This window comes from Branchiostoma lanceolatum, chromosome 4 (genome assembly GCF_035083965.1).
Source record: "Branchiostoma lanceolatum isolate klBraLanc5 chromosome 4, klBraLanc5.hap2, whole genome shotgun sequence".
NCBI classification, from domain to species: domain Eukaryota; kingdom Metazoa; phylum Chordata; class Leptocardii; order Amphioxiformes; family Branchiostomatidae; genus Branchiostoma; species Branchiostoma lanceolatum.
The window spans coordinates 29,616,158-29,639,428 of NC_089725.1; the positions used below are offsets into that span (position 1 = coordinate 29,616,158).

Below are 23,271 nucleotides of genomic sequence, written 5' to 3' on the forward strand. Positions count from 1 at the left end.
ACGTCAGCACAACCTCTGACCTCTAGTCATCTGACAATTTGTCGCGGGTAAAAACCGTACGGACGGATGTGTGGCCCGGCGTAGATATCCACTTTCACCATATTTTTGGCAGAAACGAGAGTTTAGATTTTCTACACGACAATCGTAGCACATAAGGTAAGTCCTACCGAAGTTGTGGACGTATTTTTGTACAAATTTGTAGTGTAGATTTGACAGAAATGCCGGTTTTTCCCCTGCCGGCAGAAATCTGGTGACAGATGACGGCCCTGAACATACGAACCAACCGCGCTGGCCCGGCCGGGATCACGCCACCAACCTCCTCAGGTCACCACTGGCGTAACAAAGGGTGTGCGAGGGGCGTGTTTGTTTACATGATATTATGTAAAACTCTCCAGACTTGTTTTGACCATCGGGAGGCTATAAAGGTTCTCGATCCAAAGCCACAGAAAAAGTGCGGTTAAAGGTTTCACCGGTTCAGTGCAAACGCCACGTCCACCCCGTGTGTACACACAGACTGTGCTGCTAGTCCAGAGGAAGGTGAGTTTACAGGAAGGAATGTCTGCCGTTATGTCTCCGACTACCCAATATAGGCTTCCGCTGGGTCGGGGTCTCCCATACGGGGTGGTGGTGGGATTTTGGGTCTGGTCGTCAGTTTGTAAAGAAGAAATTATGGAGGTCGGTTTCGGTGACAGACAGATGATATTTAAATGGTCCCCCTATTTATGTCTTGAAAAGGAGAGGACCGAATGCCCTTCCTTCAGTAGGCCTCTACTGTGTTGGGTAAGCCAAACGGGGTGGTGGTGGGATTTTGGTTGTTTAGCCGTCAGTTTGTAAAAAGAAATTATCGAGGTCCAACTTGGGTTAGCATTGGTGCATGGTGCTCCACAGTGTATATTTGTGTGCTGTCGCAATGTCAATAAACTTAACTTGGGTTAAACGGTGAACTGGTTTAACAAGGTTAAAGTTCTGTAACTGCCTTCTGTAACTGCCTTATGTGTCGCTCTAAGTAAGTAAGTAAACGAGGTCGGTTTCGGTGACTCACAACTGACTGAGATATTTAAATGTTTACCCACATGGTATGATTGAATAGGAGAGGAGGCTCAAGGTGACTCCTTGGCCAAATGAAAGTGAAATGTGACCTAAATCCCTATATAGGAGGGACCTTGGGTCCAATCTCATGATCAGGGCTATTTGTGCAGCAGCACGGCGGCCTCGCCACGGCAAGTGTTTTCAACTTACAAGCACACTGGGTCACCCTTACTTAGTACTCTTCCGAGTGTATTGGGTTCTTACTAATCTTAGTTAACATTGACCAATTACAATTGTCCTTTCTTCAGAATGGTGTCGGTGAGGTTTCTCAAATCTCCTGTCCCAGTGAATGACCCTACTGTACCCAACATTTATTTTATTTTAATTTTATTCAAATTGCTACAGGCAATACATGACCACCCAGGCAGCGTGGCTGATTTTGGGCGTCTGACACAGCACATACAATGTTGAAAACTACGCATATATAAAATAAGGTCACTAATGTACACAATGATTTGATAGTACCCAACATTGACATGATGTGTAATGTACACAATAGCATTATATATTATTTCCGTATTGCCATATGTAATAGAATTCAATTTGATAAAATGTTACATAATCCAGAAGTTTTCTCTTATGCAACCAAGGAAGTCCCACTGTGCTAAACTTCAACAGGATGTCCCATGGGAATTTGTTGTCACTGTTACACAATAGAGACCCTGTTCATACAAAGATTTGAGGATCCACCCAGGCATGGGATTGATCCAGATTTGGGAGTTCTCACCAGGTATAAAGAGTCTGAATCCTGATTTGCTAATCCTGGTATGAACTGGGTCGAAGTTACCACATAATGAACTTTGCAGACAGATGGACAGGATAACCCCTATGTAAGCCTGTTTACCAGTTTTCAAAACCATTTGTCCCTCTGCCATGTCTGCCTAAGTGTTGAATGAATGGTTACTTTTGAATTGGGTCATAGGTTGTCAGACTTTTGGCATCAAGGCTCTCTAACATCCGTCTTTCCAACCATACACTTGGCACGGACAAAAATTTCAGCCAGAAATATAAATCAAAACTTAACCTACCGGTACATTCTAAAGGTCACTAACTGTGCCACAAACCTTAAGAAAAGTGAAGATGATTCCATGTAATTTTGAAATTTTTCCCGTTAAAATGCAGGAAATAGCATTATCATCATCATTTTATCATATGTACATTTTTTCCTTCAAAATTGTTCAGAGGAAAACAAACCACTTATCGTAAGATCTTATTTGTAACAGAGGGAGATTGATAACAACAACAAGAATAGATACATAATATTGACAAATACCTGCGTAACCTGATAGGCCCTACACTGTAAACACCTGTGCTGTCACATAAGGTTACTTATTACCGGCATATCTAACAAGGAGCAGGGAGCACGCCCTTAGGTCACATGTTGTTTTCAATAACAGAGCGTATGTGACTATGTGTAGACAGTCCCTTTGGTATGTAGAATTGTAGGTTGTAATGTTATAGACTCTATGGCCTCAAGCATAACATGTGATTGTCTATATTAAATATAGACAATCACATGTTATGTTTCAGGCTAATTTTGACAGCAAAATCTGTTGCTAGGTTTACGAACAAAGTAGATAAAACCAATGACATAGATTATGGATATAAGCATTGCAAACGACATACTACACACAATATAAGCAAACTAAATCTAGCGACCGTTACGATATCATAACTGTAAATGAAACATCAACAACATTGACGCTGATGCCGAGGGTGTTCACAAAAGGTTACTGATCTCTGCTAGGTGTTTACTGTCACTTAACGCCTGTTCGGTGACCTGCCCTCAGGTCACATGTTGTTTTCAACAACAGTGTGTGTGCACAGTGCCCAGCGTATGTACATGATTGTAGATTTGTAGATTGTAATGCATGTAATGTTAATATTCATGTTATGCTTGAGGCTACTTTCAACAGCAAAATCTTTGTGCATGGTACAGGTGTATATGGAGCATTGCTGCCCAGGCTTTTAAGTTTTAGATTTATGATATGCCTGAGGCATCGTTTAGGAGGTGGCTGAATCAGTAACTGTAAGGTTGTCTGAGAGTTTGTTTTACACGGAAACTACATATCAAATTGACATTTTCCTTGGAGTTCTATGACCCCAATCTCCAAGCAGATGTACATTTGTAAGCAAAATTGTAATGTTTCTCAAGCTCCCGGTTTTGCGTGGCAGCAGGCCCTTCTACACTGAACCGCGAGCTCGAGCAACATTATGATTTTGACTCTGATCCACAGTTTGCTGTCGTATTACACGCAGACACTTAAGAGTACAACATTCTTTAAAAGTGCTAGAAGAGGCACATGTATGATAAAACCCTGTTCAAACAGAGAAGTCAGCTAAGCAGATGTTGGAATTTCTCTCCACACACATTCTGCTTCAGTGCCACATGCCAATGTCGGAAATGAAACAAGTCTTACAACAGTTCAAGGCCAGAGCACGAAATATTTTGTTTTCTTCATACAGGTATACCTGCACGGGTGCAGGTGACATGTACATGTAAGATTACCAGGCAAATCATACCTGCACCTCTTTGCTATGATAAGAGATTTCATAAACTATGACTAAGTCATACTGGCGGTACCGTAATCATTTAGAAACCATTTCAGTTCTTCACAACAACAAAAATCAATATAAGCAGTATGTACCCTGTTATAATTTAATTACATGGACTGGTGCCGGTTAGATGCAGGTATATATCAGAAATGCTCCAATGTTACCTGCACTAACCTGCATATACAGGTGGCATTTCCAGCCCTGGGGGGCATGTTATTAACCATCCCCTAGGTGCTGAGATGATGAATATGGCTGTGCTTTAACGTCATGAGAACGACCGCAGCTCATACAGTTATAAACAGATTTGTACATTTATGATGTGTCAGACTTCCTTAACATGGCCCCACTGATGGATGGCTCTTTCATGAAGTGAAGTGGGCAGTTTGCCAACTTGTCCCCAATCTCTCAGCAATGTACAGTAACGGGAAAAACCATGGCCAAGATAGGGGCGAAGGATGAGATATTAGAACGGCTGCCGTCCAGTAATTGCTCTACTTACTCTTTGTTGTATCTTTGAGATCAGAGGCCTGTACCCGGTTATTGTGATTTTTTTCTGTTCTCAGTTATATTGTTGGTATTGTTGGTCCGTTCCTGTCCCCTGTATATATATGTATAGCCATCCATGTTTATCAACCATGTTTACCTTTTGCTCCAGGGAATGTCCTCAACTAATCAATATCTTGTTTTATGTAGTTCTATGATCACTATTGATATGATATGTTGACAACTGCCTTTAGTTCTAGCACTTTATATTCTGTCCTCCAAGTTTCAAGATGCTAAATTCAGTTACTGCCCAGGGCAATGTGTTTGGTAGCGATTCAACCTTTAGTTAACGTTGATACTGGCACTTACTGTGTTAAAGGCTTGGTAACATGTAGCTTAGCACGTACACCTATGTGTGTGTGACATCTTGTCCAAATGCATTGGTGCTGATTCTGTTAGTGTTACATGTGATGTTTTATGTTCTGGAACAAAGGAAACAATACGGTTTCCATGTGTGAGACAATGTTGTGATCCCCTGGGATCAGATTGGAGTGATTACAAGAGACAATTACCGTTTTTTCTCTGGTCAGCCTGAGGCAAAGAGATAGATTTTCTGCAATATGTCACTTCAATTGTTGGCATGCTGAGTTATTTTTGATCCCCTTCAGAAATGGCTTGTTTCCTATGGGTTATAGCAAGGACATTATTGGTTATAGTGATTAGCAGCAATGAAGAATGTTGAAACACTCAGACAGTAACTACATGCAGTTTCGTTGAGTCTTGATTTGGCAGTTGAAGGAGAAAGTAATATGTTTTCGCTGCATTTTAAGTTTGAGATTGAAACAATCCTTTAGTACAGTAGTGATAGATTGGAAATGCATGTACGCAGTGGTCATGAATTTGTAGCCTCCACCAGGCCTTCCTATGGGCCTATGGATCCTAGAATTTGGCCAAAAAAGGAATAATTGGCCATGCCAGTAGAGTCAGTCCACGATGAGACCGTGAGAGTCAATATTTCGCCTGCAAATGAAACCCTCTGATAGCCAAACTCCCCTGGCAAATATACTCCCTATAGCTGGCGTAGTCTGGTAGAGACTAATGAATTTGTGGTAGAAGAGTCACAATGAATGAGAACTGTGAAAATAAAAACACTTTCTTTGCCTTACAGATTTCAGATGGTAGAGTGAAGCTCAGAGTGTAGTCACCAGCCATGAACTACTTTGGGCGCTTCCTGTCGAACTTCAAAGAGTTCTACAACGAGATCAATGCGGCGACGTTGACGGGAGCTATCGATATCGTGGTGGTGCAGCAGGAGGATGGATCCTACAGCTGCTCGCCGTTCCACGTCCGCTTCGGCAAGATGGGCGTGCTGCACAGCAGGGAGAAGGTACGTTAGACTATAATACTGTACGTGCATGTATTGGGCTGATATCATATAAGGGTTGCACTGCTTTACTCAGATATTAAGAGCAAGGGAGGGTAAAGGTTGACCAAAACAAGCTGCAAAATTATCTAAATAGTAAATTTTAAATTGACAAGGTGGTGCAGCACCCGTTATTACAAAATGTTTACATTGCTTAGGGAGAGCCCTCGGTTTCACTTTCACTTTATAAGGAATGCATTGAAATTTTTTATGGAAAGAAACATTCCATATTGAAGCCTTTTTGGATCCGCAAAGAAGTCTGATTCCTTGGTCATGATTTTATTTTTCAGCTGTTTTTTTAGTAATTGATCTACTCAATATATCTCATAATCTTGAAGCATACCCATAATCTGAACTGGATTGTTGTTTGATTTGAATCATAAATACATTATGTGATTTTCTTATGATTTCAGGTGGTTGATGTCACCATAAACGGGCAGAATGTAGGTTTACAGATGAAGCTGGGGGAGGCGGGGGAAGCCTTCTTCGTGCAGGAGTCATCCGACGGCAGCCTGGTGCCGTTTTACCTGGCCACCTCACCCATACCCTCAGGTTGGTTTGGCTCTGCTTCCTTGACTATGCCATAAGGCTATGTTTCCTTGTTTGCTTAATTATTTATTTATTTAACCAGGGGATGTACATATCGCCAACATGCATTTTTCAATGAGCCCTGGGCAATTCATCAACAGTACATCAACAAAAGTAACTAAAAAGGTAATAAATCAAGCAACTGAATAAATTCTCTATAGACTTTGATGTTTCAGATAGCATCCACTTTCTTTCATCAGTGACTGAGAATGCTTTGAGAAACCAAACGCATTTGCTGTTTTCAAGTTGTTTTCTCATCCGTGCAATCGGCCAATCTCTGGTGCTGTCCCTCTCTTTAAAGCAATCTGGGTCAAGGCTGACCTATGAAACATTAATGCTGCACTATTGATTGTTTTAAGTGTCCCACTACCACTCTAGCTGCTACTGTGACAGGACAGCTTACTGTTTGTTGATTTATTTTTGGTGGGACTTAATTTGGCTGTAGGAGGGGAAATGAGTGTTTTGTAGTGTTACAAATCGGGGTTGAAACAATTCTATAGTACAGATTGAAGTAATGAAATCGAAAAGCATGTTCACAATTGATAATTTTACGAAGGAGAGGTCACTGCAAAAATAAAACCACCAGTAATATTTCAAGATTTACAGTAGAGTCTATCAGGGTTCGAAACACTTAATGTCTGTTTTCCACAATACACGATTAATAGTACTAAGCCAGTATTCTTTTGGACTTCTAACTTGCAAGTTGCTTAATGTTTTCTTCAGCAATTTCATGACTATGTCTGCGAATTGCAGGTTGAAAGCGGGTATTCCAAGGCCTGGTCGTATTGATCAGAAACTGTATGACGGTCATTTTAACCCAGTTAACCAACACCATGCACCACTTACTCCCAGGGCTCAAAATACTGGGTGCATGTGCACCTTTGTGCACCTAGATATAAGTATCAGGAAAGCAATACTGTAAATGCATTTAAGTTCGCGTGGTTTTTATTTCACGATAGGAAGAAAATGGAGACAGTGTTCGCGGTGGTTTTCAGTTCGCGTTTGAAACAATAGTCGCGCCACAGTCATAGGTGGGCAAAAAGTTTTGCGGTGGTTTTAAGTTCGCGCTGAAAGTTCACCGCGAAAACCGCGAACATAAAACCACCGCAAAAATTTCTGCATTTACAGTATACTGTACTTTATTTGATGTATTACTTGTTTGAAATTTTGAAGTTAGCTATAGAATTGCAGATTGAAGTTCTTAAGAAAGGCAGTAGCGTCCAACTTTGTAATTGTGTTTTTGCTGACATTCAACTTTATTTTATGTGGTGCACCCAAAATTATTTCTGGGCACCTAATTGTTTTTGGCTGGCACCTATTTCCAAAAATGAATTTCAAGCCCTGTACTCCTTATCTTTATTGTACTTGAATTTAATCAACTAAGGAATTTTTCAATATGTTAGATTTAGTTTGCGGTGATGAATTCTTCAGCACCAACTTAAAACCACTGCAAAACTTTTGCCCACCTATGACTGTAGCACTACTTTTGTTTTCAAACGCGAACGTAAAACCACCACGAACGCTCCATTTTCTCCCTACTGCGAAAAAAATCACATGTATGGAAATGCATTTACAGTATGTTAGACTGATGTAAGGATCTCTCACCCCACTAAGGAAGTGGAATGATTGGCTCCATCATTCTCATTGGTATCAGCAGGTTGCACACGAGTCAAGTAGTAAAGTAGTTACGCATCGATCAGAAGGTAGAGACTGCCTCCCTGGGATTGTTTTAAACCAATTTAGAACCAACCCGAAGGTACAAACCTAATTTTGGCAGCAATTCTGTGTGCTCGGTTAATCTATCACTAGCATCGTGGGAGTGCTCTCATTGAAGAAGGCGAATTGCTTCTCATGATGTGGGTTTGGGCTACATTTCCTCTCCACAAATGATATTATTGAGCTTGGTAATGATTACATTTACTTTTACCATCCCCCGCAAAGACAAGTAAGTTTTTTTTGTGTGTCCAACAAAATATCTCCAAATGTCACAAGCAAATGTAGTGGGCATGTTTTTGTAGGAATGTATTGAAAACTCCAGCAATTTTTGTCTCCCTTTTGTCCCATGAATCTATCTTTGCTCCATTATATTAGGCCACGCCAATTCGATTTCTTAGTCAACGTTTTTTTTTTAATTTTAGCCAAAAAAAAATCATAAAAAAAGAAGGCTGGGTTGCAAACTTGCACCTGACCCTGTTCACTCCCTGAAACTGTGTGCACCAAAGTACAGACTTTCCTCTGAGATTCTGTTTTCATGTTGATTTTGGAATTTAGAAGTTTTTCAAAAAATCTGTTAACCAAGAAATTGAATTGGTGTGGCCTTACAATGTATTATATGCTTTTTCAAGTATGGGTGATCCATAACTCTTCAGTACTGCGGTCTTTTATTTCAGCAAAGTTAAACAGAGTTCACAATGATGAAACACATTGCTACTGTACAACAGAATTGAATTGAACTGCAACAAATCTCCCTTTTCCTCCTACCACGAAATAAAGCCACCGTGAAACTAAATGAATGTACAACATGTGACATCCCTGATTCTAGACAAAGATCACGTCTCCAATACTGAAGCACACAATAGAGTCAAGCAAGTCTGTACAAAGACCTCCCAATGACAGTAAAGAAAAAAAGTGAAGCGGTAGGGCTATGTCATATAATGTGACAAGTTCATCACGACTAGCCAAAACTATCATGCAAGGAACTGTCTAGGGGAAGAAGAGTAGGCAACGGAAAAGTTGGGAGCATAATATCAGAGGATGGGCAGGCATGGCTCCATGTAAAACATTAAGAAGAATAAAAAATTGAAAAGTGTGGAGAAAACTGGTTGCCAGGTCTTCTGTGGTGCCCCAATGGTCAAATAGTTAAACTAAGAGACAAATGAGATGAAAGACGAGATGACATCCCTGTTGCGTCTGTCCCCTACAGGTGCAGAAGAGCTAATGGAGGAGGGAGTCAGGAGGATGAAGGAGGACCAGAGTTTTGTGGAGGAGCTGTTCAGACACGTCGGGGTCCAGACGGACATCACGGCACGGAACCTGAAACTGTCCGCACCCGGCAAGTCCGAGAGTGAGAGTAAGTCGGAGAGCGGCAGTTCTGCAGAAAAGGTACAGTATCTGACCCACCTTATCAACCAGTATGGAGAACTGTTTTCTGTAAAATTAGATATGCTTAATACGATGTGTTGATTTTAACTTTGTCCTGCTAGTTAAGATTTCATAATAGGTCACTCACTGCAATTTCTAACAAGACCACAGCACGTCCAGGTCAAAAAATACAAAAATTAAAGTTCTGCTGCAGTACCAAGGTCACATACCAGGGGGCCAAAAATCGACCTGGAACTTCGGCTTCACAACACCTGCCCACATACCAAATATCATCGTAATCCATCAAGAGGTTCTTGAGTTATGCTGACTGCAGTAGTGCGGAAACACAGACAGACAGACAAACAAACAAACACACACACAGACACACCCAAAAGTTAAACTATATCTCCATTTTTCATGGAGATAAAAAGTTATCTTGTATCTGTTATAAAAAGGTTAAACTTCATATAACCAACATTGAAATAGTTGCGACTTTTATTTCATAATGTCATTTACCGACACAGATGAACTTTCATATTAAGATTATCTTGTATCTTGTTTTGTCATTTCATTTGTCATGGTGATGTAAATTCGGCACCCGTGTCTGAGGGAGCTTCAGGTGTAAGCCTCAAGTGTCAAACCTCTGCACCTAAAAGAATCCAACACACTTATCGAGAAGAGTAGGGGTTATGACCCGGTGTACAAAAACACAAGCCGTAGCAAAGCCACATTGCACTACCACTAGCTACCTGAAAATGCATCATGCTTCACCTCAATTGAGGATGACTGCTTTATTACTTTACTATCTTGTACCTTAACAGGTGACCACCATCCAGGTCCTCTCGCCCGAGGAGGACAAGAGGAAGAGCGGGAGCAGTCTGGACGACTTCACCACGCCGTCTGACGAGATCCGATCCATCGCCGACCAGCTCAAGGAGCCCGATGGCGCTTCCAACGATCGCCCGACGACACCCAAGGCCATTCCGGGTCCGTCCGACGCTGAAGAAAAGAAGCATAATTCCGTCCTTGTGCAGACGGATGCCGTGGATTTAGGTTTGTTTGTTGTGTATTTGCATGTGTACAAATATTTAAAAACAATATGAAATACAGGACAAAAAACATGCAGGGGGGGCAGAAGCCTATGTGGCTTTTCGTGGGCCTTCCCCTCGAAACTTGATGATATGGATGATTTAAATGGTACATCAAAACTTGAGAAATTAACAAAAGAAATAAGTTGAAATTATACCAGATATCCTCTATATGATTATGAATAAAAATTTAGTTACACAATGTCATGTAAAAAGAAATGAAAATCTTTGAATAATCATAATTACAGGAAATACGAAATGAAACTCATTTTAAGTTATTGAGCACTATAAGTGTGTTACGGTACACCTGATCGATGCTAAACAGAATTTACAAATTGTGAAGAAATAAGTCAAATTATATACATTATACAAAAACAATAATTATATGAATTATTCTGTTATTAGGTGCGATGGAGAAGTTAGGGAAGGTGGAGGTAGAGTTTCAGCAGCTGCAAGTCTCAGACGGAGACGAGAGCGATCTCGGAGACGACGAGAGAAAAGGAACCTCCGACAACAGTGCCAGGAAACGAAAGATGAAGCGGAGGAGTCGGAACGAGTTGCGGAGGGAGTCTCCGCGATCCGAGCAGAAGGAGGAGGGAGTCTTTACGATAGACCTGGGCGAGGAAGAAGAAATTGACTTTGCCAAAAACGTCCATGTTCAGGCTCTAGTAAAGGAGGAGCAGAGCCGGCCTGACATCTACCCATACTCGGATGGTGACGCGACCCCTGCGGTACAGCCGTCGAGTCCCGTCGGCAGCCGCCCTCCCACGCCGAAGAGCGACACAGAAGTTGAGTTGCAGAGAAGGGGGTCAATAACCCAGACACAGGGAGAGATGCTGACGTGGAACTGGGGGGAGCTGCCCCAGGGCCCACACGCCGTCGCTTCGAACGATTTGCATTTCATGCCGATTCAGTCCGCCCAGGAGCAGGATTCTTTATCAGTTGACGGTGTGGATTCTGCCCAACTCTCTTCCTCTGCCCAGGCTTCCCCCAAACCGGGGGACGAGGGGAAGCCGTCCATGTTGGGAGGGGTGTTCCAGTTCATGCGACGGCCCTCCTCCAGAAAGGAGGACATCGAGGGTGGACTGTACCTCGATGACCTGGAGAGTGGGGCGATCGACCCCGAGGTGGCTGCGCTGTACTTCCCCAAGACCACCTCCCACCAAGCCATCAAGACGGCCAAAGACAGTCTGAAGGAGGAGGACAATTTCTCGGAGCAGAGCTCGCTCCCGCAGAGCCCTCACTCCTTCGGCGGTGCGTCAGGCGGCTTCGACAGCGGCACGGAGACGAACCCGATCTTCATCGTAGACGAGGCCACGGAGCAGGTCGTCGACCCCGCCATGTCCCTGTGCGGAGGATTGACGTCCACGGACAAAGACATCCCGGACGAGAAATTCATGTCAGCCATCGTGACCCACAAGGACTTGTGCGAGAATCCCAATATCCTTAACCACCCGGACCTGGTGCTGCGCATCGAGGGGAAGTACTACAACTGGAAGGTGGCCGCCCCAACGATCATGTCCTACGTCATGTTCCAGCAGCCCCTGCCAGACCTCGCGCTGAGCAGACTCACGGAGGAGCACCTGCCTGCGAAGAAGGAGGAACCAAAGAAGGAGGAGAGCGGGCGGCTGTCGTCGTGGTTCTCCTGGAGACGCTCGCACAGCGAGCAGGAGGGCACCGGCGCGCAGAAGAGCGTGTCGTCTGCCACCAGCAGCCCCATCACCAGCGCCGAGAACAGTCCGATGAAGCACGACGTCAAGCCCCGGTCGCGCGACTCTACGTCGGACAGCGAGCAGGAAGGGCAGATGAAGAGGGAGAGGAGGGACAGGAGACCCTCGGGAAAGAAGCTGAAGAAGGTCACCAGGCTCACGTCCGAGCAGATCTCCAAGTTGAACTTGCAACCCGGGGCAAACGAGATCGTCTTCTCCGTGACCACGCGTTACCAAGGCACGTCGCGGTGTAAGGCCACCATCTTTCTGTGGCAGCACGACGAGAAGATTGTCGTGTCGGACATCGACGGGACGATCACGAGGTCGGACGTGTTCGGGCAGGTGCTCCCTGTCTTCGGTAAAGACTGGAGCCAGGTCGGTGTAGCTCACCTCTATGACAAGATCCACCAGAACGGCTACAAGTTTCTCTACCTGTCGTCTCGGGCCATCGGCCAGGCACGCGCCACGCGGGAGTACCTCCACTGGGTCCAACAGGGCGACATTAAGCTGCCTAAAGGTTTGTATCTGTATATTCATTGTATAACTAGCATAACTTTAACTGCCCTTCACCGAAACACACCATCTGTGCAGGCATGTGTTATATTACATCAAACGATGATGTTGAACTATAGGCATTGTTAAATCTTCTCTCTGCTGAAGCAGCAGATGGTTATATCACACTAAACGACCTGTCACACCTAACCATTGTACATCTTACTGTAAGAGTTGTTTAAAGCTATCTAGTGAGGAGACTTCCTTTACCGTAACTACATTTCTAGGGAAAAACGAATATTTGAGTACAATTCTGGGTTGATAAACCTAGTGCTTGAAGGCATGACAATTTCTTGTTTTTTTCTGAGCTGGTACTAGATACTTACTAGTTGGTATGTCCAGGGCAGTCTCCAGGGGTCCCCCGAAAGTGCGAAATGGAACGAAATGGAACGAAATGGAACGAAATGGAACGAAATGAAACAAAATGGAACGAAATGGAACGAACTAAAACAACATATGTAACATTATGAAATGAAATACCAGTAGATAACGAAGTATAAGGAGTAGACTGGAACAGGAAGCATTTTAAATACAGAAGTGAGTGGTAAATACATAATTTAACGTGTTTTATTTCTTGAATCTATGTAATAATATTAAATACAACGTTTTTGTCGCGTTTGTGTGGCTATATTCTTCCCTGAAAATGGAGGCGCCGCGTGCAAAGAGATCCGCCGCTCTTCCTTGTGTACCAACGATCTGCAAATGAACTGCTGCAAATAGCAGGGAAAACAAGCAAACGGAACTGATTATCGAAGTTAGGACTAGATTATACAGTAAGAGTTGGTGGTAACAGTGCATCTCATAATTCACCAAGAGGGCATGAGGCAAGCGTTATTTTATTATCTATAAATCTCTCCCCCAAATGGAGCCCCGCATACAAATAAACCTGCATTGTTGCCAGCGCGACGGAACTGTGGGCGTGCTGCCGACAGGTTGAATCAAACCCCGACTTTCCATTTATTTAAATACGGTTTTAGTCCATAACTGGTACGTAGCATATGCATATCTTTCCAATTGTTCGGCTTAAAGTCAGACCCCTGACCCCTGAATGGACCCTTCCGTTAATGATATTTAAATGAAGCTCTGCGGCGCGTCACACATTTCACACATTTCACACTCCATTCAAACACGGACGTGGAGTCCCCTGGAGACATTTATGCTTCCTTGTTCACGACAAAACAAAGGGAGGGTGTGAACGAGCAATGCATGTATTTCACGGTTCACACAACACGCAAACACGCTAGCAGTATACATAATAAGATTACGTTTGCCTCGTGCCCTCTTGGAGTTGCAATGTTACCATCAACTTCTGCAATACTATTTCGGTTTGCTTGTTTTCCCTGCTATTTGCAGCAGTTCATTTGCAGATCGTTGGTACACAAGCAAGAGCGGCGGATCTCTTTGCTCGCGGCGTCTCCATTTTCAGGGAAGAATCTAGCCACACAAACGCGACAAAAACGTTGTATTTAATATTATTACATAGATTCAAGAAATAAAACACGTTATATTATGTATTTACCACTCACTTCTGTATTTAAAATGCTTCCTGTTCCGGTCTACCCCTAATAATTCGCTATCTACTGGTATTTCATTTCATAATGTTACATATGTTGTTTTAGTTCGTTCCATTTCGTTCCATTTCGTTCCATTTCGTTCCATTTCGCACTTTCGGGTGACCGGTCTCCAGGACCCGTCCTTTCGTCCCAAGACGGAAATTTGCTTGTTGGGGCGGAAATTTTTTTTTACCTTGTCCATCCCAAAATATGAACTTTATGACATCAAATTGATGAAAATGTATCTTCCTAAGCTTAGAATGCCTAATTTAACAAGCAAATTTTCAACACATTGGCTCCCAAACAATGAGCGTGAAGGAAAAAAAGAAAAGCTGGAGACAGTCCTGGTATGTCCACCAGTTTGATAGTGGTCCATGTTCCCGTCAGGTCCGCTGCTCCTGGCGCCCAGCTCTCTCATCGTCGCCTTCCAGAAGGAGCTGATCGAGCGCAAGCCGGAGGAGTTCAAGATCAGCTGCCTGAAGGACATCCAGGCGCTGTTTCCGCCTGCCTGCAACCCGTTCTTCGCCGGGTTCGGGAACAAGGTGAACGACGTCTGGGCGTACAGGGCCGTGGACGTCCCCATCTCGCGCATCTTCACTGTCAACCACAAAGGCATCGTCAAGCAAGACGGACTGCCGGTGAGCTTACTGTATTATTGGTGTAAGATTTTTTTGGCGGCATTCAGAATAGTATATTTTGCTATGTAAGCTACGTGTGAGTTTTTGATTGACATAAGGGCCTTGTCACATTTGTCGTAGGTCATCATACAATTTTGATGTCCTGGGATATCAAAGCAGGCTGTGACAGAACCAACTAAGACAGACCTTTCTGTAACAGGACAGCTGAAATTTCTACGACACATGCACGAATGTAGCACGGTTACCCCAAGAATTCCCAGTGTGGAATCGTAAAACAAGTGCTATGGATGTTACCGCTCCTAGAAACTGTTGGGAACAAACTGAAAGAAAAGCAGGTGATGCATTGGGGAATTTTTAGAGCTCGCGTCAACTGCAAAAAATGTAGAAATCAGAGCCTCTGTCTTTTTAAAAAGTAGATTTGCAAGGTTTGTCCAGCATAAAGGTTGCGACAAGTTGCTTTAGGGCAAATTTATGGTACATGTAGGCACTTGTGCTGTAAGTATGTCCATAGGAGGTTATCCAAGTATGCAAAGTAAGTGTGCTGTATGTGATGCATTGATGGAGCCTGCATAGTGTCCCTGACATTTTGGGAGTTGTGTGTCAGCTCCCAGTGCTGCTATAAGTGCTAAGCAAAGTCTCCAAGATAGACTGAGATTTTGTCAAGACAAATTTCTCATAATTCATACAGGCATTTTGAAATAGTTGTCACAATGTCCTTGAACTTCCATCGTCTAGAAGACCTAAAGAAAACTACAGTAACTGTTCTACTAAAAACCACAAATCTCACTTATGATTGAAAACGTTTCATTAGCTACTGCCTTCAAAGAACTACCCCCCCCCGCCAGTAATGTACATAGAATCATTCAGATTGATCTATATACTAGACATTTCTTGCATTTTGGAAACCATGTGTTCCCTTGCCATTAGCCTTTGGACAAGAGTTTGCAAATAGAGATTTGATCAGTTATAACATTGGTGACTGTGTGTTGTGCCACCCCAAACCCAGGGGACTACTTTGCTTAACAAGGGGAAAAACGGGACCTCCTTTGCCCCTCCGGTAAGTCTGTCGGTTGAACAGCATCTTGCATGAGCCGGGCTGTTGGTTGCCTTGCCGACCATGCAGTTTTCCGTTTTTGGGTTCTCAAGAGAGTTGGCAGGGAGCCGTCTGAACTGCTGACCATTTTGTGATGGATTTCAGTCTGGCATGTAACAGCACGTTGGTAGAACGTAATGTGCATGTCCCAAGCAACCAGTGAATTGCTTGCTTCAATCAATAATCAGTGGCAAAGTCAACTGTCAAAATCAACTGGACGCCGTCTAACTAAAGACCAGTCTGGTGCCTCAGTTGCCATGCGTTATCAGACATGTACAGGAGTTGATGTCTTGTACACATAGTTTAGTTACAGCATAGAGTTCCTCACAGTATCAGCTGGATGTTTGGTCAAAGTTGAATCAGAATTTTTCCGATCCATTGCATACAATTTCATTTCCTTTACAACTTTTTGGACACTTAAGGTGGGATATGCAACCACAACCTTATAGGAATCAAAAGGATATGTTCTGTCGAGATGTTGCATGTAACAGCATGGGCACCGTTCTAATGACACCCTTGCTTCTGTGTGTGTGTATGTTTGTGCATGGTTTCTTCATCCTTTCACACTAAATTCACAGTAGTAGTACACATGTACACATTGACATTTTTACTCAAATTGAAATCAATGAATGAATGAATTACACCAAATAGCAGTTACTCGAGAAATTGGATAAAATTTGTCATATCTTAATACCTGGACATCTAACCTACAACAACATAGCAATAAATGAACTGCTGATTGTCACTAGACTTGTTTAAGGCTTGAAAAGACTATCATATTGGTTGCTTAATTAGACTGGTACCATATCAAAGAAAGTCTGTCAAGGAAGATTTTAAGGAATTAGCATGTCCAACAGATGTAGGAGGACTGTTCATGTTAGGCTTTCAACTTGGCTAAAAATGATATGCTGAGTCAAATTGTACTGTAAGATTATAATGCATCTAAATATTGTCTTTACTCTTTTGACAGTTCAGTACAATGTTGGCTGGTGTTATATCCTGTATTATCATCGTAGTAAAGTGCACCTGGCATTTTGTAATAGTTTCTTTGAGTAGAGAGACTGAATGTTGTTTGGGACTGTGATGTAGGGTGAGTGCATGTCATGGCAAGATGCACAGTCCTGCATGTTCCTAGCCTGGGTACCATCCTACGTAGTAACAGCTGGCTCAATCTTTTCGCTTGCTAACCGACTTGACTTGACTTTATTTGGGATCCACAATTAGCACAATAGCTATTCTTCGAAAGACGGAGTTAGCATGCAAAACGATTGACCCAGTGGTTACTACGAAGGATGGTACCCTGTCGAGCATATTCCTACTTCCAATGCAAGTATGTGTGATCACTGTGATGTAGCCTGAGTACCAACCTCCGTAGTGACCGCTGGCTCAAAAGAATTGCTAACCACGGAGTCTGACCCTGCGCGTATCCGTAACGGCTGTCTCATTATCACGTAATGAGGGGGATTCGAGCTGCGTTTGGTGCCATTTTTCGTTCCAAGGTGTCCCTATTGCCCTGTTCGGGTCCAGTTTTGAAAGAATCGCCATGGCAACAGTTCTTAGAACCTACCCGTTACGAAGAACAGTGTGGCATGGGGAGGAGCTTAGACGAATGGGGCCTATCAGCGAGCTCGTTCAAAATCGAAACGAATATCTGACTAACAGCCGTTACGGATACGCGCAGGGTCAGACTCCGTGGTTAGCAAGCGAATTCTTTTGAGCCAGCGGTCACTACGGAGGTTGGTACTCAGGCTATGTGTGATGTGCGTAAACTATGTTAGTGTAGATTGTGATCTGAGCACAGATTTCAATGTAGTTCTGTAGCTGTGAATGGTGGGCTGCTATAATCTTGATTTTACATCACCCTTAGCAACCCAGGTCGATTTGTGACCAAGTGGTATGTCAGAATCAGGACACATTTCTTCAGCTCGTCAAAATGTCCTCTTCCTGACTTAGAACACAAGGACAGTGTGATGGTATATATATTGTTTCGTTACTCTGAGTAATAATTCTGCGTGCATCTCAAGGGCAAGGGACAGCCTAACGCCATCTTGTATACAGACTTGAACACGCTCAGTCATACACACAGTCATGCACCGTGTACATCTCTGAAATCTAGGAGAGCGCTTTACTTACACATATTTTTACATGACCAGTTAGTGAAGCCGCATTGCGCTAATAGCAAACAAAAAAGTGCCATGCTTAGTCCGCAGTCTGAGGTTCGACAGCTTTACCTGTACCTTACACAATATATACTGTAATGTATGCTATAATATTAAACTCTGAACTTTTCATCCTGTCTTTTCAGGCATTCCAGTCTTCCTACAGCAGCCTATCGGGCATGGTGGATCACTTCTTCCCGGCGCTGGACCGCGGGCGGACGACGGAGTTCGAGAAGCCTTCGGAGTACAGCCTCTTCACGTACTGGCGGGAACCCCTGCCGGACATCAGCGGCGACATTGACCTTGGCACGTCTCCCCAAGATCCCCCGGCGGAAAAAGAGAAAGAGAAAGCCACAGAGAAGAGCAAATAGATATTATATGAAGAAACGCTTTTGTACATTTTGATAATGATTTATGATGCAAAAAAAGGTACTTGCCACTGTATTTTTCGTTGTTGTTAAGATCTAGAGTAGAGTTGTAAGTTAAGACTCCTTACGGTTCGACTGAGAAGAGCTACAAGATGTAACTTTTCCAGTCGAATGCTTTGGAGTCTTGATGATAGTTTTTCATGGAAGATGCTGCTGTGAATGAATGCACATTATGCTGGCCAAAAGGTGTTTTTACTTCCAGCTTTGCAATCTGTGGAAGCCTGAATTGATCTCTTGGTTTATGCTGGTACAGAGAAATGCTTAATTACTGATGTTTCTGCTGCAAGTACCATGTATATGTATATGGTTCCGACTTTAAAGCGTTTCCTTCCGTGATTAATTAAGGGTGCTATGAAAAGTAATTATTACATGTGATATGTTCCCAAGTCCACTTCATGGATTTTATTCAGTGAGCTGCTATGAACCCGTGACCTGGGTGGCGTCTTTTCCAGCTTTAGTCCCATCTGCTCTAACAATAAGCAAGTGCACGGTTTAAAGTGTGCATGTGCAGTGTGATGTATTGTGGTTAATATGTCAAAGTTGAAGACCCCTGGCCATTCTTTTATGTATAGCCAGGGGCCTTCAAGTTCACAATACATCACACTGCACTTGTGCACTTCAAACTGTGAATTATCTTATTGGGGTAGCAACCAACAGACTTAAAGCTGGAAAAGATGGTACGTGGGCATGCTCATCCTTTGCAATGTGGCCTGTGCATTACTGCTGAATTACTGCCAGCCGCTGCGTTACTGCAGAATTACTGGCAGCCACTGCGTTACTGCAGAATTACTGGCAGCTGCTGCATTACTGCAGAATTACTGGCAGCCGCTGCGTTACTGCAGAATTCCTGTCAGCTGCTGCATTACTGCAGAATTACTACCAGCTGCTGCATTACTGCAGAATTACTGCCAACCTCTGCGTCACTGCAGAATTACTGCCAGCTGCTGCATTACTGCAGAATTCCTGTCAGCTGCTGCGTTACTGCAGAATTACTGCCAGCTGCTGCCGCTTTGTGCAAGGTAAGGAAAAAGCTGCCAAATCCAGCATTAAGAGTGGTTAACAGTGTGGCAATGTTCTTTTCTTGCCTTATACTTGATGTATTCCGTAGCTGCAGACTGTTATATATTAGTGCTCTTGAGTACATACACATATGTACTCGTATGTGGCACATGATGTTGTGCTGTTCACCAATGGCCAAACCCCTTATCAAAAACCACTCCTCAATACAATGGGGATGGTTGCTTTGTAGAAATGCTCTACACAAAAGTGTACATAAGATTATATACAGTCATGTAAATTCAGATTGTAAGTGAATTGTCGCACAAAATGACAGGAATTATCACAGATATAGCTTGTACATGTGACCTGTGATGTGATGACATACATGTAGAGGTGAAACTGAAAGAGCAGATATACATTATATATAGTTATATGTAGAACAAACATGGAAATGCCTCAGTACCTACGGATCAGTTAACACAAACTTTTTGCTGATGATTGTTTCACATATTGTCAATTGTTAATGAGAGGTGAAGTCATTCTGTTCATGATTTTGTCATCATTTTGATTATTACATGGTTTGATGGGCACTGGAAAGCAGGGGGTAGGTATATGCATCTTTACAATGCCTTGCCTACACTTGTATGTATTGAACGCATTCATACAGTAGTATGGATGGGGACTGCGATTGGCAAAAATACTGTACATTTTTTTTTGCAATGGTTTGATGTTTGTGGTAACATTTTCACCACAAACTTAAAACCGCCGCAAAAATGCTTGTTTTGTCTTCTGCCTGCCTACCCCCTGGTTTCAGCCACGAACTAAAAACCATGAAAACTCTCCATTTTCTCCCTGCCACGAAATAAGATCCATGCGTATTGTTCATATTGTATTATTCATATTGTGACAGGCCAGTAATATTGTGTTTATAGAAATAAATATCAGTTTGTACTGTATCAGCTTTGAAAAACATGTTTACTAAGATTATGATTTTACATGCCATCCAAATGTCTGGAATGAGAGATTTTTTGTTGCCATAATGTTAATGTTGTAAATAGATGACTACTATGACTTGACGGGTAAATAGTGTATCCAGCTTATAAGAACATTACCGTAATTCAAGATGAGAAAAGACAGAGAACAGAATTGGTGTCTGAAAGCACGATTACTAGAAAGACTTATTGAACAGGGTTTTTCAGGAGCAGTGGATATACAATTGTGTACAAAAAGGATGGTCAATGAAGGAGATGTAGACATTTTCTACCTGATGTCCTACTTCTGTGCAAAAGCTTGAGACTTATTTTCTACAGATCTATTGTAGTGGCGCTTGTCAGATGAATGTTGTTCTACAATCAGGATCTGGCTTCTTTTACACATTATTTTTCTGCATTTTGTACATCTTTGTAAAGGTCTGTTCATATCTCCATTGGGGAAAAGGCAGACTACCAGAAAGATGCACTCATGTCTGAAAGACTTGTGTAAAACAAGCTGGACCCTATATCTGCTTGTTCTGCAGTTCACACCATGTACCATTGACTGGCTTATCCCAACTGGTTGCGTTGAGAATTGTAGATATGGAACATCATGAATATTTGTACTGGTTTTGATACTATCTATAGTAAAAAAGAATTAGATATAAGCAAACTATCGAGAAGAAAATAGATGTGTAGTGTTCAACATTTATTTCTTTTTATGGTTGAGATGTGACGTAAGGGACAGGAGACAAATTCGTTGTAGCATAACAAGATAGTGCCAGACATCAGAGGCAATGGTTAAAGACTGGACCTTGCCATGTGAAACTCCAGAACTGGTAAGGTGTTTTACGTAACCCGTAACAATATGTTCACAGTGAGAACACATTTTTGCTGGACTAATGTTTTATAATGGTTTTATGGCCCCTGATGATTACTTTGTCATTGAATTCCTTTTGTTTATTAGGTTACACCCAGGAAAGACATGTTATGTTCAGGTTTATGATTATCTATGGTCGAAAATGTTTCTGGACTGAAGAATGCATGGTTCCTGTTGGCACCATTTTAGTTGGGGTTTGGAGTTACTAAGACAAGATGTACAATCAGAGAACAGGAGAAATCTGTCAGAAGTTGTGATATGACAACACATGTCCAGCAGTCACAGGCCATGCCTTTAACAGTAACAATAACAGCAGTACCATATTTTTACATTGTAAGTTGTATAATCACAAACCATGACACGATGTTTAAACTTTTACAAGAGTTGTCAACACTTTTTCATACCTCATCCGCAAGTGGAAGATGGAATTTAGCCTTTTGTTTTGTTTTGTGACCATGATCGAGAATTGTCGCCATTAAGAATTTAAGTGATTTTGTATCCTTTTTATTATCTCTCTTTCATATTTAGAAATACTAACCATAGACAGTGGCGCTAGAGTGTAGGCAGCACAGAGTGTACCATGTAGTTACAGGCGTATCTTAGTTTTAATTGTTGGCCAGTACGTAGAATGTTTTATATTGTTCAATGTGTCGTCTATCTGGCTATGTTTCATCATTCTATATTTATTCACATGGTTATGATGGGTCATGTACTTGTATGTGACGTTGATTTTGTTTCAGTGCCGTCCTGAAATGAATAATTTATGTTCCATATTTATTATTATTTGATTTAAGATCTTACTGTCCAGGCTATGAAGGATATTAAAGATTCTGTACAATATCTTTCTGCATTGGAGAATGGATGTCATCTTTCTTCATCATGAGTATGTTATGTAGTACCTCATGATCATTAGACTGAGGGATAAAAGCACAGTACGTCCGATAGACTGTAAGGTTTGATCCACTCACACGGAAGGACCCCTACTTTTTTCGATAAGTGTGTTTGGTTCTTTAACGTGCTCGAGGTGTGGCTGTTCTAAAACAAGGGACCTCCATTTAATGCCCTATCCGAGGGACGCCCCAAACGGAAGCTATAGGTACTCATTTTTATCTCCATGAAAAATGGAGATATTGTTTTTGGCGTGTCTGTCTATCTCTCTGTGTGTGTGTGTGTGTGTTTCCGGACTATTGTAGTCAGTATAACTCAAGAACCTCTGGATGGATTAAAATGATATTTGGTACGTGGGCGGGTGTTGTGAAGCCAAAATTCAAGGTTGATTTTGGGCCCTCTGATATGTGACCTTGGTACTGCAGCAGAACTTCCATTTTTGTATCTTTTGACCTGGACGTGCTATGGTCTTGATTTTTTTGTGGCAGATAGCTTGTGATGTAATAAAGAAGTTGTGTAGGTTTGGGCCCCCTAGTTCATCTGAGTAATGTGAGGAAATTGGTTACCAGTCTAAGGTGCCTTTCCCAAGGGCACAACATTGGGGCATGTTGCGTTTGAATCAGAACCTCTTGATTCTCGGGCAAACAATAACCATGACACCACACAATGTCATTATCAAGACAATCCACCGAGTTATGTTGTTCGCACACACACACACACACACATACTGTGACACACACACACACACATGTACAGTACATACGCTCACACGAATGCTACTTGACTAAACCTCCTTGCGAAAACATAACTTCAATTCTTCATTGAGGTAGTGATTCATGCCTAGAGTTTCTACCTAAGGAAAAAGTTGACAAAATTATTAGCCCATTTTCACTACGCCTTTTGCGATTTGACCTTCCTTTCCCCTATGGCCCCCTATCTTAATTAATGTGTCAAGGGGAATCCCCCTTCCCTAACACCCCTGCGCTGCGCTGCATAAAGGTAAACGGCAACACCTGGAGACTTCCTCTTTCGCTGTGGCCAGTCGCGAGCTGTGACCAGCAGTTTTAACTCTAGACTGAGGGTTGGATGAGAG

The 23,271-nt window shown here is 42.5% G+C and overlaps 1 protein-coding gene across 3 annotated transcripts; it reads left to right on the top strand.

Annotated features, from left to right (window-relative positions):
• The first annotated feature begins 25 nt into the window (after positions 1 to 25).
• Positions 26 to 22,130, top strand: LOC136433942 (phosphatidate phosphatase LPIN2-like). 3 transcript variants are annotated; one of them, XM_066426549.1, is made up of 9 exons: positions 26 to 156; positions 5,297 to 5,515; positions 5,965 to 6,103; positions 9,063 to 9,241; positions 10,042 to 10,273; positions 10,714 to 12,534; positions 14,510 to 14,760; positions 15,767 to 15,817; positions 18,159 to 22,130. In XM_066426549.1, the coding sequence occupies exons 2-9, from the start codon at positions 5,339 to 5,341 to the stop codon at positions 18,381 to 18,383; spliced, it is 3,075 nt and encodes a 1,024-aa protein (XP_066282646.1). In that variant the 5' UTR covers positions 26 to 156; positions 5,297 to 5,338; the 3' UTR covers positions 18,384 to 22,130. The 3 variants fall into 3 exon arrangements, with proteins under 3 accessions (XP_066282646.1, XP_066282648.1, XP_066282647.1); XM_066426550.1 differs by lacking the exon at positions 26 to 156 and adding an exon at positions 189 to 537; XM_066426551.1 differs by lacking the exon at positions 15,767 to 15,817.
• The last annotated feature ends 1,141 nt before the right edge of the window (positions 22,131 to 23,271 follow it).